Source organism: Ovis canadensis, chromosome 9 (genome assembly GCF_042477335.2).
Source record: "Ovis canadensis isolate MfBH-ARS-UI-01 breed Bighorn chromosome 9, ARS-UI_OviCan_v2, whole genome shotgun sequence".
Lineage (NCBI taxonomy): Eukaryota > Metazoa > Chordata > Mammalia > Artiodactyla > Bovidae > Ovis > Ovis canadensis.
Window position 1 is genome coordinate 90,917,568 of NC_091253.1, and position 18,845 is coordinate 90,936,412.

The following is an 18,845-nucleotide window of genomic DNA, read 5'->3' on the forward strand; positions in this document are numbered from 1 at the left end:
GGTTCAGTCCCTGGTCTGGGAAGATATATGTGGTGGAGCAATTAAGCCCATGCACCACAACTACTAAGCCCACGGTCTATAGCCCAGGAGCTGTAGAACCTGTGCTCTGCAGCAAAAGAAGCCCACACAACGAGAAGCCCATGCTCTCCATAACTAGAGCATTGCTGCCCACTCGCAGAAATGAAGACCCAGTGCAACCAACAATAAATTATAAAAAGTAAACAGGGAACGTGGAAGAAGGTTCAGCCAGGAGGCATAGCATGGAACCAAACTGCCTGGTCTTTCTAAGGCTCAGAACTTCATTTTGCCTTAGTTAACTACCCACTCAGAACAGGCTAGCTATACTGCTGTAATGAACAACCCTAAAGCCACATATGATTTAGAACCAGAGACGTTTTTAATCTCACACGTGTCCAACTTGGGGCCAAATAGTTTCTGTTCCACATTATCTGAGTGACGGAGGTTGGAGCTTCAATCATGTCTGGAATGTAGCCCATCTATGGAAGGGGAAAGGAATGTGAAAAATTGCTGTTAAAATTTTCTCACATTTTTCTTTGTCAAAGGATCACACAGGCATGCCTATCTTTAGGGATGGAGAAGTGCAATCCTGCCATATGCCAGAAGGAAAATAAAAAATGTTTTAATCAGTTCTAATGGCTATCAGCAAATGTCCAGGCTTTCTAGGCTTAATACCTACTGTTTAGCCACAAGTCGTGTCTGACTTGGCAACCCCACGGACTGCAGTGCACCAGGCTCCTCTGTCCTCCAGTGTCTCCCAGAGTTTGCTCAAATTCATGTCCATTGAGTTGCTGATGCTATCTAACCAGAGTTGGACACTATCTAAGCAGAGTCCTCTGTTGCCCCCTTTTCCTTTTGCCTTCAATCTTTCCCAGCATCAGAGCCTTTTCCAGTGAGTCGGCTCTTCCCATCAGGTGGTCAGAGTATTGGAGCTTCAGCAACAATCCTTCCAGTGAATATTCAGGATTGATTTCCTTGAGGATTTGATCTCCTTGCTGCCCAAGGGACTCTCGAGTCTTCTCCAGCACCACAGTTTGAAAGCATCAGGTTTTCAGCACTCAGCCTTCTTTATGGTCCAGCTCTTCTGTCAACACATGACTACTGGAAAAAACAAAACTTTTACTATATGGACCTTTATCAGCAAAGGGATACTTTTAAATATGCTGTCTAAGTTTGTCATAACTTTCCTGACAAGGAGCAGGCATCTTTTAATTTCATGGCTGCAATCACCATCCACAGTGATTTTGAAGCCCAAGAAAATAAAATCTGTCACTGCTTCCACTTTTTCCTCTTCTATTCACCATGAAGTAATGGGACCAGATGCCATGATCTCAGTTTTCCGAATCTTGAGTTTTAAGCCAACTTTTTCACTCTCCACTTTGACCCCCATCAAGAGATTCTTTAGTTCCTCTTCACTTTCTGTCATTATAGTATCATCTGCATATCTGAGGTTGTTGACATTTCTCCAGGAAATCTTGATTCCAGCTTGTGATCATCCTAATACCTTTGCTGCTAAGTCACTTCAGTCGTGTCCGACTCTGTGCGACCTCATAGACGGCAGCCCACCAGGCTCCCCCGCCCCTGGGATTCTCCAGGCAAGAACACTGGAGTGGGTTGCCATTTCCTTCTCCAACGCATGAAAGTGAAAAGTGAAAGTGAAGTCACTCAGTCATATCCGACTCTTAGCGACCCCATGGACTGCAGCCTACCAGGCTCCTCTGTCCAAGGGATATTCCAGGCAAGAGTACTGGAGTAGGGTGCCATTGCCTTCTCTTTAGGGGCTGGATTTTGTGACAGTCCTGGGTATAATCCCTTGAAAAGGTTTTCCTTCTCTTGCCACCTTCACCCTCTAAGCAGCAAACAAACTTGAAGGGTAGGGAAGAAGGGAGAACAATTTACTAAGTTCTTGTAAGGCAATTTACCAGCTACAAATGTACTGCATGTCTTCCTATCTTCCAAACTTCACTTTGGCTAATCTAGTCTGGGAACAGGCATTCATTAGCTTTTTAGTATGGCATATAGTGCTGAGTAATAGGAGAAATTGTGGTGTCACAGAGGAAAAAAAAAAAAAGGTAGAAGCCAACAAGATTTTAGATCTGGATTGTGACTAAGACCACTAAACCTTTCAAATTTACAATTAGATGGCATTCTATACTGCCCCAAATCTCAGCTTAGGACAGAAGAAAACAAGTAGTTTCTGGTGGGTAGTTGCAATGAACCAAATTGTGTCCTCCCACCACCACCCACCCCCCCCCCACCCCGCCCAAACTGCAAAACTTTGGGAGATAATATGTTTAAATGAAGGTATCAATGTCCTTGTAAGGGATACAAAAGAGCTTGCTCTCTCCACCACGTGAGGACACAGTAAGAAAGGCACCCTATACAAGCCCCAGGAAAAGAGCTCTCAACTGAAACTGACCATTCTGGTGCCTTCATCCTATGCTTCTAACTGGAAAGAACTGTAAGAAAGTAAATTTGTTTTTTAAGCTACCCAGTCTATGATTTGTTACCATACACTGAGCAGCCCAAGACAGTATTGGTGCAGAAGTTCATCAGTAACTCAGTAAGCATCAAACATCGTAAACAAACCCAACTGTTTTGTCTCTAGGGTATTTTGTTGTTGTTGTTGTTTTAATACTTTTAAATCTCTTTAATACACCTGGAGTTTATTTTGATAAAAGGTGTAAAGAGATGGTCTGACTTGTCCCCTGGGCCTGTCTCACCCACAAATTAACCAACTATTCTGTTCTGCAACCTTAAGTAAAATTCTTCTACCTCAACAATTTGTGATCCTGCTGTCCCTAGTTTTTTACACTTTAGACTTAAGTTGGACTGAAACCTTTAAAATGTACTTTTACCTTAAAATTGCATTAAAATTCTGCTACAGTTCAAATTTAGTATTAAATTGTTCTTCTCAACAAGACTATCACTGAAATGGCTTGATGTAGAACTTCACCTGGAGAAACTGAAGGTGAGAGAGGGTTAGTTTCCCCTGGGTCAGTGGTGTAGCATATGGCCCTAGGATCGCGGAGTGCCAAAGTTGTATCTTTGGGGCTTCCCTGGTGGCTCAGTGGTAGAGAATCTGGCTGCCAATGCAGGAGACACAGGTTCGATCCCTGGGTCAAGAAAATCCTGTGGAGAAGGAAATGGCAACCCATTCCAGTATTCTTGCCTGGGAACTTCCAGGCACAGAGGAGCCTGACTGGGCTTTAGCCCATGGGGTTGCAAAAGAGTCAGGATTTAGCAACTGAACATTTTATCTAGAGTCTCAGATTCTGGAAGGTGAATCTGGATTCCTCCTAGTTTAAGCGCCCTTAGACAATTTACGCAACCTTTCAGAGCTTCAGTTTCCTCTTCTCTAAAATGGGTACAATCACCGTATTTATCTTATAGGGTTAGAATGAAATTAAAATAAGTCCATAAAACGCTTAGCGTGTTGCTTGACACAAAGGGCGCAGTTATTACTGCCCAACCTCTCAGAGATCGTCACTAACAGAAGCCAGGCTAAAGATCTGGTGTTCTAATTCCTTGCCTGCGTACGTGCTAAATCGCTTCAGTCTTGTCCGACTCTTTGCGATCCTATGGACCTCTGTCCATGGGATTCTTTAAGCGAGAATACTGGAGCAGGTTGCCATTTCCTTCTCTAGTTCTAATTCCTCGCCTAATGTTTTTTCCCACCTTGTCGCAGGGAACGTGTCGCGGTTCCACGCCTACGAGATTAGCATAATCGTGACCGACAGGTGTACGACCTCAGAGGCCAAAGGCTGGCCGCCAGAACTGCGCCTGCGCGAGCGTCTCCCCGCCCTACGCGCCGCACGACGTGACGCAACGCGCCTGCGCCCTGGGCCCTGCTCGACCTCTAGGACTTACCCAGGAGGCAACGCTTCTGTGTCAGGTCAACATGGCGGGCCGGCCAGCTGGTAAGTCACGGGCGGCCTGCCTGGCGGGCATCGCTGCGCTGAACCTTTTATACTTGCAGCAACTTGCTCCTCTCCCTGTGCTCGGTCTAAAAGGGCAGGTTTATGGCGGGAGGGAAGGAGGCGGCTCCAGCCCACCTTGGGCCCACCCCCATTCCGTCTCCAGGGCCGGCTGTTGGTGAAGTTGTCCGCGGTGGCCCCCATAGCCCTGGCGCTCCGGATGCTCGAGCTCTGAGCCCTTCTCCTCTCGACCTTAGAAGAAGTTCAAGGGCACCAGGAGATAGTGGCTCTCAACCGAAGTGAACCGAGCGTTCACTGTGAGCCAGGCGCTGTCGTGTGCGTTAGCTAGGTCCGTTCTGTCAGCGCGGGGACGACAGTGTCAGTTTTCCTTGTAGGCGGTAAAATAACTGAGGCGGAGTGGCCGGAGGAAACAGGATTGGAAGCCTCGCTGAACCTCTCTCGCGCTTCTCAAACGGAATTTAGAGGCAGCTGAGTGAGTGAGGGCTACGGCGAAGCTTCAGTTTAATAACCTTGGCTTATCTGGAACATCCACTTGGTCTTTGGGTTTGGAGACATTTGCATCTATTCTAGGTATTGGAACAGATGTGTTTATTATGGAATAGAACGCAGATATTACTGGAATATTTAAACAACGTGAAAAAATACAGTCCTCTCCCCGCTCCTTCCCCACCCCCCCTTTTTTGTCAGTCCCTAACCCGCCTGCCAGTGCAGGAGACGCGGGTTGGAACCCCGGGTGGGGAAAGATCCTGCGGAGTAGGAAATGGCAACCCTCTTCAGTATTGCCTGAAAAATTTCATAGACAGTGGAGGCTGATGGGCTACAGTCCATGGGGTCGCAGAGTCGCAGGCGACTGAACACACACATACCTCCTAGCTTTTTTAAAAAACGTTGTTCCCTATTTCGGTATCCCCAACAGTTGTGAAGCTATTAGGAAACACCAGATTACCAGAACAATTCGTTAACCTAAATGACATTGAGCTTTGGGGGAGTGGCGGAGACATTTAAAAATTCATTATTTCCTTAACTAGACAACTACTGAAGACATTGTGCTTCAGTGCTGTGTTTGCAAACTACATAGACCTGGCCTCAGCTCCATCACTGGCTGCCTCTGATCTTGGATGGGATAATTCATGTAATACTTATTGCTCTTTTGCAAGGACTTGCGGGTTGTAAGTAACTCAGGCATGGGAGTAAAACAAATAGAATAGTGCCTGGCACACAGTAAGTGTTCAGTGGATATTAAACATTATTACCATCACTGGTAAATATGTTTTCAAGTAATTCTCTCCTACAAATGTGTCTGTAGATTGTTGACGATTTGTTGTTATTTTAGAAGCAACATTATACACCTGGTGCTTAATTTCCAAAGAGAGTTACCAAAGCTGTGATGTCTAAGAGGTTGAATCAAAAGAGAGTTTGTTTTCCTTCCTTGGTTAGGGACTATCCCTAAGACAAAATTTTAAAAGAAAATTTAAACTTTCCATACCTCCCTCTCTGTACCACATCTCTCCTGTAAACATCAGACACTGTCATGTTGCCTTTAACTCCTACTGGGTAACCCATCAAGCTCAGTTCTGTTTCGGAAAGAGTTTTAACATTACCTGTTTCTCCTCATACGCTTTGAAATATTCATTCCCTCCAAGGAAAGTTAGCTGCTGGGGAAGAGGGAAATGTGCTCTTTTTACTAGTCCATATGGGATCAAAACCCTCCCAGAAATACATACATTTTTAAAGAGAGTAGCCAAGTGAAATAAAAGTAATGTAAAATAAAAGTTTTGGAAGATGGGGGTCATTTAATCTGCTAGTGTATCCTGAAATCTCATCTTTTCATACAACTCCAGCTCCCTTGAAAAGTTATTAAAAGAGTTATTTCCTGTAACCTGTTTCTGAAATTGCAAATGATGGAGAAGTTCCCAGTTTCTTTTCCGTCCCCCACTCCTTTAATTCTAACAGCAGCAAGGGGACATAATGGAATGGGATGCTTGACTTTGAAAAGCTGGAGTGGCAGTACAGTTGGCCCTCTGTATCCACTGGTTCCACACTGGAGAATTCAGCCAACCTCCTGATGGAAAATATTTTGAAGAAAAAATTTCACAAAGTTCAAAAAAAACAAAACTTGAACTTGCTGCTCTCAGCCATCTATTTATATAGCATTTATTTTGTATTTACTCCTATTTACATCGCTCTTACATTGTATTAAGGTGGCAGTGGTAGTAAAGAATCCCTCTGGAGACTCAAGAGATGTGGGTTTGATCCCTGGGTTGGGAAGATTGCCTGGAGGAGGAAATGGCAAACCCCTCCAGTATTCTTTCCTGGAAAATCTGAGGGACAGAGGAGCCTGGCGGGCTACAATCCATATAGGGTTGCAAAGAGTCATACACAACTGAGCGACTAAGCACAGCCCAGAGAAAATTTAAAATAGGAAAACATGCTTGGATTATATGCAAACACTGTACTGTTTTATATGGGAGACTTGAGCCTCTTGGAGTTTGGTATCTGAGGGGGATCCTGAAATCAGTCCCTTGCAGATAGTGAGGGACTGTAATCATACCTATAGGTCTTTCAGGTGTTTGAGTTTATCCTTTTTCCTTACTGTCCAGTTTTTACCTGCAGTCACTTTTGTTGATAGACAAGGTAAGCAGTTTTTACCTACAATATATAGAGTATATGCTTTTAAAAGAAATTCCTTCCTGTGTTTGCATAGGAAGTAGGATTATTAGCAATTAATAGTCTGACTTATCAGTTTCAGCATCAAGCAAGTGGCTGGAGGGTATTCGAAAATGGTATTACAACGCTGCCGGGTTCAATAAACTGGGTGAGTATTTGTGCTTCTTATTTTGTTTTCTTCTTTTTCTGAGTATAGTGCTTTTGTAGAAGTTAGTATGGATCCTCAGAATACATGAACTATTCGTACCTGTGTACCTTAAATTTTAAAATTAAGTCATTTTATTGTTAAATCCATTTCCTTTTTATTATTGAGAAGAGAGGGATGGAATTGTCCCAAATGTATGAGGTGGACATGATTTATGTTCTTGAAATATGAGAGCAGAACATTTTCCTTATTATATGTTCCCTCTCTCAGCTCCTCTCCTTAGCATTTTAAAATTTAAGTTATGTGAACTTTGAAAGTAGAGATTTTTCAAATATTAAAATTGTCTGCTGTCTTTACAGTTAGTTGATTCTGAACTTTATTTAGAACTTTATACTTTGTGGTGAACTTCATCTTTTGTAACTGAAGCCTGATGGAAGCACCATTAAATGCTAATGGTTCCTTAGTACACTGTCATTTTAAGGTTCTTTAATTCCTTGAGCTCAGAATTACAAACTATAATACGGTAGAGATGTGGTTTATTGATAAGTGTTTAAAAACACAGTCGACATTTTTAAATGTTTTTAAAATTACTGTAGATAAAATGTGAACTTTGTGGAAATATATTTTAAAGACTCATTGTTTCCACAGTACCATTTAAGAAATAATCCATTAAATAACCCATTATTGTATGTGAAATAGCATTGAGTTTCCATCATAATTATTTCTGGATATATCACCCAAGTTAATGACTTAAGTTATAAGTCAAAATTTTACTTATTTTTTAAAAAGTTATTTTCAAGATGCATATTCATTCTAACTTTGTTTTTTACCATAGGCTTAATGCGAGATGACACAATACATGAGAATGACGATGTAAAAGAAGCCATAAGAAGGCTTCCTGAGAACCTTTATAATGACAGAGTGTTTCGCATTAAGAGAGCACTGGACCTCAGCATGAGGCAGCAGATCCTGCCTAAAGAGCAGTGGACAAAATATGAGGAGGTAGGACAGTTTTTGTGTATTTGATAATGCTGGCCATTAAGGGCTGAATATTAGAAACGACATTGATTGTATAGTGCTTCAGAGTTCTTAAAAGTCGTGTCAGATCTCCATCCTTACGACAGTCTCATGGGCTTAGAGCAAATGTTAGCTCTGTTTTCGAGATAAACGCATTGAGATCTAGCGATGAAGTGACTTTCCGGATCACTAAACCCATCCCTGAGACAGAGATACAGGAGTAGAATCCGGGTCTTCTCCCTCCCAGGCCATGCTCTCCTTCTGCACTCTGCTCGCCTGAAGAAAGGGTGTTTATGTGATCGGCCCATTTAGTGGCTTTCTGGCTCCTGGAAAGGACTCTGAAGCAATCCCTCACCCCTTGGGCTGCATTGAAACTAGGCCAGACTTGTGGGCTCTCATTCCTTTCTCTTTGACAGACCCTCTGATAACCTATCAGAACGGCTTATTACAGTATTTTTGTGGCATTTTACATAAATGAAAAGCAGACAGTTTTTAGTCTGCTTGAGAATATATTTTCTTAAGTTGGAAATAAGTTTTGTAGATTTCTTTTGTTGTTTAATACCTGTTGAATATTTGGGATATATCAATATGTGATGATGGCATATAATATTTTTCTTTTGTTCATTCTTTAGGATAAATTCTACCTTGAACCGTATCTGAAAGAGGTTATTCGGGAAAGAAAAGAGAGAGAAGAATGGGCAAAGAAATAATTCAGCTGTTCTCAAGTATTTTTATGAAGTTGGTTAAACCTGAAACGTACAGTGTAGAACTATTTGGTCTGTAAATGTATTACTTTAAATAAATATAATTATTGTTGGAGTTTTGGAGTTCTAAACCTTATTCTGAATAACTACTCAATTTATGTTGCTACTGTAGATTAGCAAGATATCTCAAAGCCCCAGCAGGGCCTTCCTTACAAGAATGGGCTGGAGCAAGAAACAAACACCAGGGACGTTGTTTTATCTGAAGTAAATAGCACGGGGCTTCCCACGTGGGGCTGGTCGTAAAGAATCCTTACCAGTGCAGGAGACATAAGCAATGTGGGTTCAGTCCCTGGGTTGGGAAGGTCCCCTGGAGAAGGAAATGGCAACCCACGCCATCCAGTATTCTTGCCTGGAGAATCCCCGTGGACAGAGGATCCTGGCGGGCTACAGTCCATAAGATCACAGAGTCAGACACGACAGAAGCGACTTAGCATAACATATATAAACAGCACACAGACTGGCTTTCAGACTTCGAAAGTTACTGAACAAAAGGAGAGAGGATGCACCTCCTAGTTTGCCAGGAATGTGATATCAGAAAATAAAAAGTGGACAAAGGCGAGACACTTTCCAGCTCCCAGTGGCTTTTCCACTTAGGAAATGACCATTAAAGTCTATTGTGGGACTCCCTTGGCAGTCCAGTGGTTAAGATGCCGTGTTTCCATTGATTGCAGGGGGCACAGGTTCAGTCCTTGGTCAGGGAACCTAAGATTCTACACGCTTAGGGGTGCAGCCAAAAAAAAAAAAAAGATCTGTTGTAAGCGTTGGATAGTAATGATATTTAAAAGTAAAGCTATAGTCCAGTTACATTTTAGAACCATTCTATAATGTCATCATTCCCACCCCTAAATTCTAAAATGCTTACTTCGCTGAAAGTGAGAACACAGAACCACAGCAAGTAGGGAAAGGAATCGTGGAACCTGCAGTCTACAGTGTTCCACAAGCCAGTGCTGTGTATGGTAGACCATCTCTAACTGGGATTTTACCTTGAACAAGTGTGAAAAACAATTTTTGTATTTAGAGGCATGCCTCAGAGATACAGTGAGTTCAAGTCCAGACCACCAGAATAAAGCAAATACTATAATAAAGTGAGTCACAGTTTTTGGTTTCCCAGTGCATGTAAGAATTACAACTGTACAATTAACTGTGTAGTAACACTGCTTTAAAAAACCAATATATGTACTTTAACTAAAAGATACTTTCTTGCTAAAAATTCCTATCATCTAAGCCTTCAGCAACTTATACTAATAACATCAGAAATTACTGATCACCATAACAAATACAATGAGTTTGCAATGTTTCAAGAATTGCCAAAATGTCACAAAGACATGAGTTCCAAACGCTCTTGGAAATTGGCACCAATAAACGTGCAGCACGCAGGGTTGCTACAAACCTCCCATTTGTAAAAAATATATATATGTGAAACCTAATAAAGGAAGTGTGCCTGTAGTTAAAATTCCTGAAACAATCAGAAGTGGGTATGTACATTCGACATATATTTTTGTTACAGAAAGAAAATTTTGACAAACTTTAAAGGGCGAAAGATTCCTTTATCAGAGTGAGGTACTAGATTCAGCCACTAGGTGGCGATGCGCTACAACTTGACTTAAAGGGACCCAGCACCGCCACTGCTGAAGGTTTATCCACTGTGTACCCCCACTCCTTCCCCTTCATTTTTCAGGATGACAACACCTTATGAGGTTTATGGCCATCAGGAGAATTTACTACTAAGCTATATACTGATGTAATGAAATCTAATATATGAGAGTAATGAATTATGAGATGTTATTTAGTTTCAGGATTTTATTACTTCAATCAGTTTTGACCATATTTCCTTTTATATGATTGCTCACTCTTTAAACATACCAGATGACTGTATAAGGAACACTTAATAAAGTCTAAAGATGTTAAAATACATATATTTTATTTGCCATAATTTGTTTAAATTCTGGTTATACTGGTGTTCATATTAAAAGCCACAACATAAAAAAACATAAAATAAAAGCCACAACATGTTATAAGCTGAGATCTCAGGTCAGATGGTGCCTCTGAACTATATTTTGCTAAGAAATTTCTTTGTATGTGTTAACAATTGAGCAAGGAGGAAGAACTGAATTGTTAAAAGGTTAATTTTTAGCATAGATTACAGAAAGCTTGTTAGTATTTGAGTGGGTTATATATTATGACAAACTATTTAAAGTGTTATTCTGGATTCTGACTATATCTCACCTACAGTTGAAAAAAAATGTATTATTTGCTTAACTTTGTATTTTAATACATTTGCCTATTTTGGCATAAATGCCAAAAATGTAATTTCAAAATAAATCCCTGTGAAATTTCTGCTAACATTATTCAATTGAATCATTGTTCTATTAGTATTCTATTTTGAAGAAAATTTTTATACATGCCTATGAAATTGTATCTATAAGTCAGAAAAGATAATTATTTGTTTTACAAGACTCAGCTTCTAATTCCTTATACATACATTTAAAACGTGGTGTGCCAGTAAACTAGAAACTAGATGCCAACTATTTAGGCAATCATTATCCTTTAAAGATGGACATCTCAGCTACAAAATGAAGCAGTTTATGAAATGAGTCATTATTTTAGGAACAAAACATCCTCGTCTGTATTTTTAATTTATGCACTTATTGTTAGGATCAACTAATATTGATTGATGGAGTATCAGTCTTGTAGCAGACACTGTTCGTGTGTTGTCTTCTAATCCTCCCTGCAACCTTCTGACGTGGATATAATTACAACCATCGTATGGAAGAAGAAATTGGGCTTGTTCATTATACACACATATACATTAAAATATATATCTATATATATATATAAAATAAAGAAGCAACAATTAGAACCCTGTACGAAACAACTGATTGGAATTGAGTACCACCCGGCTGTCTGCTGTCACCCTGTTTGTTTAACCTATACGCTGAGTACATGATGAGAAATGCTGGGCTGGATGAGTTACAAGCTGGAATCAAGACAGGAGGGAGAAACATCAACAACCTCAGATATGCAGATGATACCACTCTGATGGCAGAAAGTGAAGAGGAACTAAAGAGCCTCTTGATGAGGGTGAAGGAAGAGAGTGAAAGAGCCAGCGTTAGACTAAATATTAAAACTGAGATCATGGCATCTGGCCCCATTACTTCATGGCAAATAGAAGGGGAAACAGTGGAAGCAGTGACAGCTTTCCTCTTGGGCTCTAAAGTCACTGCAGATGGTGACTGCAGCCATGAGATCAGAAGACGATTACTTCTCGACAGGAAAGCAATGAGAAACAAACATTGTGCTGGAAAGCAGACGTTACCCTGCCAACCAAGGTCCGTATGGTAAGGCTGTGGTCTTCCTGGTGGTCTCGTATAGTTGTGAGAGCTGGACCATAAAGAAGGCAGAGCGGGAGAGAATTGATGCTTCCAAACTGTGGTGCTGGAGAAGACTCCTGAGAGTCCCTTGGACAGCAAGGAGATCAAACCAGTCAGTCCTAAGGGAAATCAACCCTGAATATTCACTGGTAGGACTGACAGAGAAGCCGAAGCTCCAGTATTTTGGTCACATGATGCAAACAGCTGACTTATTTGAAAAGTCCCTGATGCTGGGAAAGATTGAGGGCAGAAGGAGAAAAAGGCATCAGAGGATGAGACGGCTGGAAGGCATCACTGATGCAGTGGACATGAACTTGGGCAAACTTTGGAAGATGGTGAGGGACAGAGGGCTGGAGTGCTGCAGTCCGTGGGATCGCAAAGAGTCGGACACAACTGGGCAACTAAACAACAACACATATATATATATTTGGTGTGTGCTTTCTGTGTCTCATGCTAGGCAGAAGCTAGGTGTAGGATGGGCTTTTTGAACATTGGCGCTGTTGACATTTTGGACTGGAGAATTGTTTGTTGTGGGGCTTTCCTGTACGTTGTAGAGTGTTCAGTAGCATCGTCATTTTCCTCCAGTTCTGGCCACCCAAAATGTCTCTAGGCATTTGTTAAATGTTCCTCTGGGTGACAGAATTGCCTCTACTTGAAAATCACCAGTACAGGGGATACAAAGGGAGAAACCAAGATGGTGGAGATTGACATGTAAATAGATGTATAAATATGTAATATATGTAAACAAGTGTGTAAATTACTTGTAAAACTACATTGGGTGTTACGGATACGTGGAAAAGGGAAAACTAAGTCAATTTGGCAGGTGATCAGAGAACACCCACTGACAACTTAGCGGAATCCAAAAGAGTGAGCACAGCCAGCCAAGCTAAGTGGAGGAAGGCAAATGGGAAAGTGCAAAGCAGGGCGTCTGCCAAGGAAAGAGACTTCACACTTATGGAGTGGCGTCTGGGAGGTGAGGGTGGTGGAGCCTGGAAGCTGCACGCCGTATTGAGGTGCTTGCACTTTGTGAGCAGGAGAGTGTTTGAGTAGATTCCAGCAAGTAAAAATCCCCAAAATTTTTCAAGTGAGGTTAAGGGGGATGAATGTTAAAAGTTTCTCAATCCTGAACTGCCAATTTGCTTTTTTAAGACTGTAATAATTTGTACTTTCTCTGGTGGCTCAGTGGCAAAGTATCAGCCTGGCAATGCAGGAGTTGTGGGTTCAATCCCTGGGTTGGGAAGATCCCCTGAAGAAGGAAATGGCAACCCACCCCGGTATTCTTGCCTGGGAAATCCCAAGGACAGAGGCTACAGTCCATGGGGTCACAAAGGTCTGACACAACTTATCGACTAAACAACAACAACAAGTAAGCAATCATGAGGGTTCTTTTCAGTGCACGCCTGCCTGTACCAAGTATTTCATTAAGAACAATCTTGGTGAATTTGGGTGGAGAAAGGGTTTCTTGTTTAAATGTGTGTTTCTTGGATTGAGTAGTTAAACATGTTTCCATATGCTATTACCAAGTTGTTTTTCCTCCTTTATCATGTTCATGTCCTTTGCCTATGCATCTATTTTTATTTTCACAGCATTTTCTTTATTTGTTTAGTTTTCTTCTTGGTTCCCCTGCTTTCCCCCGTCCCTGCCCAATTTGGGTCGGTTTGCATGAGACCTTTATATATTTAGACAGTACTCCTTTTATTCAAATTTGCTAAAAAGATACTTTCTTATTCTGTTGTTTGAATGTTGTTCTGGTTATTTTTTGGATGCCTTTTCAACTTCGTTTATAGTGGGGTTTGTCGAATGGAAGCTTCTAATTTTTATGTAGTATAGTCTATCAGTCTTCTCCTCTGTGGTTTTGCCTTTAAGGTCATGTTTGAGAAGTCCTTGCTTTACTCCATGGTTATATAAATATCCAGTGAGGTTTTTCATCTAGTACTATTAGCTGTGAGAAGTAAAACCATAAATCTTTAATCCTTGTGGAGTTGGGTATATGGTGTGAGCTGAGTATATTTTTGAGAGATACTAGGAGGTCCAGTGTTCTTGCCTGGAGAATCCCAGGGACGGGGGAGCCTGCTGGGCTGCCGTCTATGGAGTCGCACAGAGTCAGACACGACTGAAGCGACTTAGCAGCAGCAGCAGGAGGTCCAGTTGGTAAGGCTGGATGATCAAGCTCATGTGCAGGGGTGGAGGTGGGAGGAAGAGACACGAGGAGGAGACCCATTAAGGGGGATCCGTGGAGGGTTGTTCTTGTTCAGTCACTGAGTCGTGTCCACTCTCTGCGACCCCCATGGACTGCAGCACACCAGGCTTCCCTGTCCTTCAGCATCTCTCGGAGTTTGCTCAAATTCATACCCGTGAGTCAAAGATGCTGTAACCATTTCATACTCTGCCGCTCCCTTCCTTTGCCTTCAACCTTTCCCAGCATCGGATGTGAGCCGGTCATCAGCCCCTTCTGTGCACTTGTTTTCTGTAAGATTGTTTCCCCTGCTGGATATTCCAGATCCACTCTCTGCACATCTCCATCCCACTCTGCGCCCCAGAGACTGACGTGTATGGCCTGCATCTACGGACGCCTTGTCCTCTGGCTTCTCACTTGGGATCGGCCAATGGGAAGTTACCTGCAGAAGAGGACAGACAAGCAGAGGGACTGGGGTGTCTGTTCCCCCAGCTCACTCCTGCTGGGCTGCCGGTCGGCCGTCCCTCGGAGGACTCCCGCAGCTCTCCTCCTCCCCACATCCATCTCTTGTTGGTCCCTTAACCTTGCCTGTCCTTTTTTAGTAGGTCCTTCGTTGAATATCCCTTGGTTGCAGGAGCCTGACCTGCAGCTGAGAACCTTGACTCACACAGAGCTGGTCTCCCACGCCCTGAGGGTAGTCGAGGTTTCCCTTGGGAGCACCACGGGCAGCAGAACTAGTCTGTGGTCTGTCCCTGGGAAAACTTACAAGCCTGCTTTCTTGAGGTTGGCCAATTCATAGCCCAAAGTCAGCATCCAAGAGATCACACAAGCTCCTGTCGAAGGCAGTGTCTCCTGCCACCCCCTCTCTGCCTCTATGCCTGATGGATCTGCTTCCAATCAGAGATGTACTCTTCCACACAATTTAATTCAGGGAAATGCCAGTGCTAAAAAGATGCTATATGACAGAAAACAGAAGGTTCACCCATCCTGACATGGGGCTGCACTGTCTTTCTGGGCAAACTCTTTCTTTTTGTTTAACTCCCTCTCGCCAAATGCACTCTGCAAAATTCTGCTTCTAACCTTTGTTGCTCCTGGGGGTGCCGCTTGAAACCCTCACCATTCTCTCTGCTTGCCAAATTCTAGCTTTATTTAAGACAAAAGTAAAATTCCACTTACTTGGAGAAGCCCTCTCTGATCCCCAGACATTTGACATTTTCTATATTTTTTAAATTCTGAGACATTACTGCTTCAACAAACCATTTGTTACTTAATCATGGCTAATACTATTTACCTAGTGTTCAGTATGTGCCAGATGTGGTCTTGTTATTCCTTAAAAAAACTCTTCAAGGTGGGTATGATTATCTGCTTTTCATACAGGCTCATAGAGAGCCAGTAATGGCTATAGGATCACAGTTAGCCAGTGGGCAAACTGAAATTTAAATTCCATCTGCTTTTATATTGCTCTGCTGTCTTTTCGGGGTATGCCATCTCATACTTGCCGTCTTTGTGTTTACAAATTCGATGTCATTTTGTACTTGTCCTTTGCTTTGCTTTTTCTTTTTAAACTCGACCAGTTATCCAGCTTTAAAAGTAGTGCAATCATTTTTTTCTCTGAGGAAGTGACATTTAAACTGTGTCCTGAATGTTGGAGAGAAGCCACCAGGGGAACCCACCCTGGGTCTCTGTGCAGGAGACCACCTGGGAAGCTTAAAAACAAATAAGCAACCCAAACCAAAACCACTGTGTTGCCTGGGTACCACTCCCTAAAATCTGAATTGATCGGTTTGGGATGTGGCCTGGAATGCAGATGGTTTTACTGTGTAACTAAAGCTGAGAGACATAGGTCAAGTGCAAAGCGTTCCTAGCTGAGAAAACACCAAATGCAAAGGACCTGTGGTGGCAGGGAGCCAGTAAGGGGACGCTGCTGGAGAAGGCCATCACACTGAATCCCAGTGGAGAAGGGAGAGAAAACCCCGAGGTCAGAGAGGCAGGCACAGTGCCTACGTGGGGTGCTTTATCCCTGGGTGCGCTAAGTCGCTTCAGTCATGTCTGACTCTATGTGACCCCATGGACTATCACCCTCCAGGCTCCTCTGTCTGTGGGATTCTCCAGGCAAGAATTCTGGAACAGATCACCATACCCTTCTCCAGGAGCTCTCCCTGACCCAGGCATCAAACCCACATCTCACATCTCCTGCACTGGGAAGCAGGTTTGTTACGACTAGCGCCTTCCCGGGGAAGAAGTTTGGATTTTATGTAAATACAACTGGAAGGCCCGGAGGGTTTTGAGCAGAGCAGTGAACTATGATTTTAAAGCAGGTACTCGGTGTATAAAACTACCTCATTCTTTTTAAGGAATGCACAGCCCTCCAGATTATGGATGTCCTGTAATTTATTCAACCACTTTCCAGGTGATTGACATTTGGGTTGCTTCCAAGGGAATGCTGTTACAAATAGAGCTGCAGCGAATATCTGTGTGCACTTGTGCTTTTACATTTTTGTAGGATAGAGTCCAAGGGCTTAAAAAATTTAGGGAACACAGTGGGGGTGGGGAGGGGAGAAAATCCTTTAAAACTCCCTGTCATGCGAGGGAGAGAGCTCTCTTAAGCCCAAGTGTCTTAAATGTGTGTTTCACACCAGACTGGATAAAGCCAGGTTTAGCAGACCATCAAGATTTTGCAAAGAGCCGCTGGAGTGTCCTACAATAATACTGAAGTGTGAGAAACATGGACACGCCCAGTGTTCCTGAAACGGACATTTCATTTCCCCTTAGGATTTAGTAATATCATAAATTGATTACATTTGCTCTGCTTTCAGTTCTGTCCAAGAGATTTCGCTAACATATTGTATGTTTAGTATTTCATGTTCACATGAAAGTCAGCTTTTTAAAACTCTTGTCATAAATCAGAGCAGAATTTCACTTTCAGATAAGTATACCATTTTTAAATAATGTCCATTGTCTACAGAAAAGGAGGGCTTTCCTGGTGGCACAGTGGTAAAGAATCTGCCTACCATTGCAGGAGACATAAGATACATGGGTTCGATCCCTGGGTCGGGAAGATCCCCTGGAGGAGGAAATGACAACCTGCTCCAGTATTCCTGCCTGAAGAATCCCATGGACAGAGGAGCCTGGAAGGCTGCAGACCATGGGATCACACACACATAGAAAAGGAACTTAATGTGAAATATTTCTCCATCTATTCAAATGATTTTTTTTTTTTTTAACTTCTCAGGGCTTCCCTGGTGGCTCAGTGGTAAAGAATCCTCCTGCCAATGCAGGAGACACGGTTTCCATCACTGGGTGGGGACAATCCCCTGGAGAAGGAAATGGCAGCCCACTGCAGCGTTCTTGCCTGGGCTAATCCCATGGACAGAGGAGCCTGGCAGGCTACAGTCCACGGGGTCACAAAAGAGTTGGACACAACTAAGTGACTAAACGACAACAAGGTGCTTTCACCTTTTTGGCACATGTTTACATACAGTTAAGGTCTGATCTGTTCATTTTACTAACATTTATTCACAGATTGTCCCAGATGCTGGGGTCCAAAGATGGAGCACACTCAACTTCCCTGCTTGTTGAGTTTGCAGTCAGGAGAGGGAGGCAGCCCAGCTGGTAGAGTGTCACCACTCGGAGTGAGCAGGGCTTCATCAAGGAAAGCAGGGGATGACGTGGAAGCATGGAGCATGGATCCAACCCCATGCTGAGGGTGGGTGATAAGCAACTGGAATGGATTGTGGCTGAATTCAAAAGACATCTCATCTGGAGAATATCATGAAATCAATGGAAGGTGTATGAGGTGTATGAGTTCCCTACTGCAGCTGTAACAAATCAGGGCAAACTTAGCTTGAAACAAGCCAAATCTACTGTTTTACCATTCTGGAGGTCAGAAGCCCATAAGTCTGAGGGAGTTAAAATCAAGGGGTCAGCAAGGCTGATTCCTTCTGCAGATTCTGTGGGAGATTCTGTTCATTTATTCTTCCAGCTTGTCAAGGCTGCCAGCATTGCCTGGCTTGTGGCTCCATCCCTCCAATCCCTGCTGCCATCAGCTAATGGCCTTCTCCCATCACGAATGCCCTCTCCCTCACCTTTTCTTATAAAGAATCTTTGTTGATTACACTGGGCCCACCCAGATAGTCCAGGACAATCTCACCATCTCAAGATTCTTAACTGAGTCACATCTGCAAAGTCCCTTTTGTCATGGAAAGTAACATATTCACAGCTGTCAAGGATTTACAGGATATTTCTGGGGATGCAGGCTGTTATTCAGCCTATCACAGAAGGCAAGAGAGAAGCCTCCAGAAAAGGATGGATGAACTCAAGGACACACAGTGCCCCGTCCTGCCCTAGGATGAAGCTGAAGCCCTGCACTGGCCACTGCAGCTGCTGGACCCTGCTGCTGGCCTGGTTAATTTCTAGCTCTGTGCCTGTGTTGTCCCCAAAAGACAAAATCTTGATTGAGGTGGAACATCCAGTTGGTGGAGCCCAGACCAGACACCCCATGCCAACTGCTAGAAGAGGGTGCATTGCTTCTAAAGCTCTGGTAACAAGAGGAAGGGCTTTGCCTTCCACCAGGACTCACACTTGGGGATTACCTCCTGAGACTCGCCAAGAGCATGCTCGGATGCTGGGGGCCCTGATGTGGACACGCCACCATGTGTACGCTGCAGGAATGAACCAGTCACCAGGAGCATCATCCTGGAGGAAGAGGAGCCTGGGCTGGAGGCCTGAGGGGGGCGTAACACGAACTCA

The 18,845-nt window shown here is 43.1% G+C and overlaps 1 protein-coding gene and 1 long non-coding RNA gene across 3 annotated transcripts in view; one reads left to right on the forward strand and one right to left on the reverse strand.

Annotated features, from left to right (window-relative positions):
* Window positions 1–3,811, reverse strand: part of LOC138445961 (uncharacterized) — a 6,289-nt gene extending 2,478 nt beyond the window's left edge. The window contains exons 1-3 of one of the 2 annotated variants that reach the window (XR_011259066.1): window positions 3,697–3,811; window positions 698–1,116; window positions 376–497 (exon numbers count right to left, since the gene is read on the reverse strand). This is a non-coding gene — a long non-coding RNA (uncharacterized lncRNA). Of the gene's footprint in view, window positions 1–375; window positions 498–697; window positions 1,117–3,696 lie in introns of those variants that run through there. The other variant, XR_011259067.1, reaches the window with a different exon arrangement.
* Window positions 3,510–8,604, forward strand: UQCRB (ubiquinol-cytochrome c reductase binding protein). Its single transcript, XM_069600575.1, has 4 exons — window positions 3,510–3,938; window positions 6,700–6,771; window positions 7,604–7,770; window positions 8,418–8,604. Exons 1-4 carry the CDS (start codon window positions 3,920–3,922, stop codon window positions 8,493–8,495), a joined length of 336 nt encoding a protein of 111 aa, XP_069456676.1. The 5' UTR covers window positions 3,510–3,919; the 3' UTR covers window positions 8,496–8,604.
* Window positions 8,605–18,845: the final 10,241 nt, after the last annotated feature.

What these genes read in the sequence shown, in the direction of transcription:
- UQCRB (XM_069600575.1), top strand. An exon ending in TGCCGGGTTCAATAAACTGG is followed by an intron (nt 6,772 to 7,603) that starts GTGAGTATTTGT and finishes TTTTTACCATAG; the next exon opens with GCTTAATGCGAGATGACACA. An exon ending in AGTGGACAAAATATGAGGAG is followed by an intron (nt 7,771 to 8,417) that starts GTAGGACAGTTT and finishes TTCATTCTTTAG; the next exon opens with GATAAATTCTACCTTGAACC.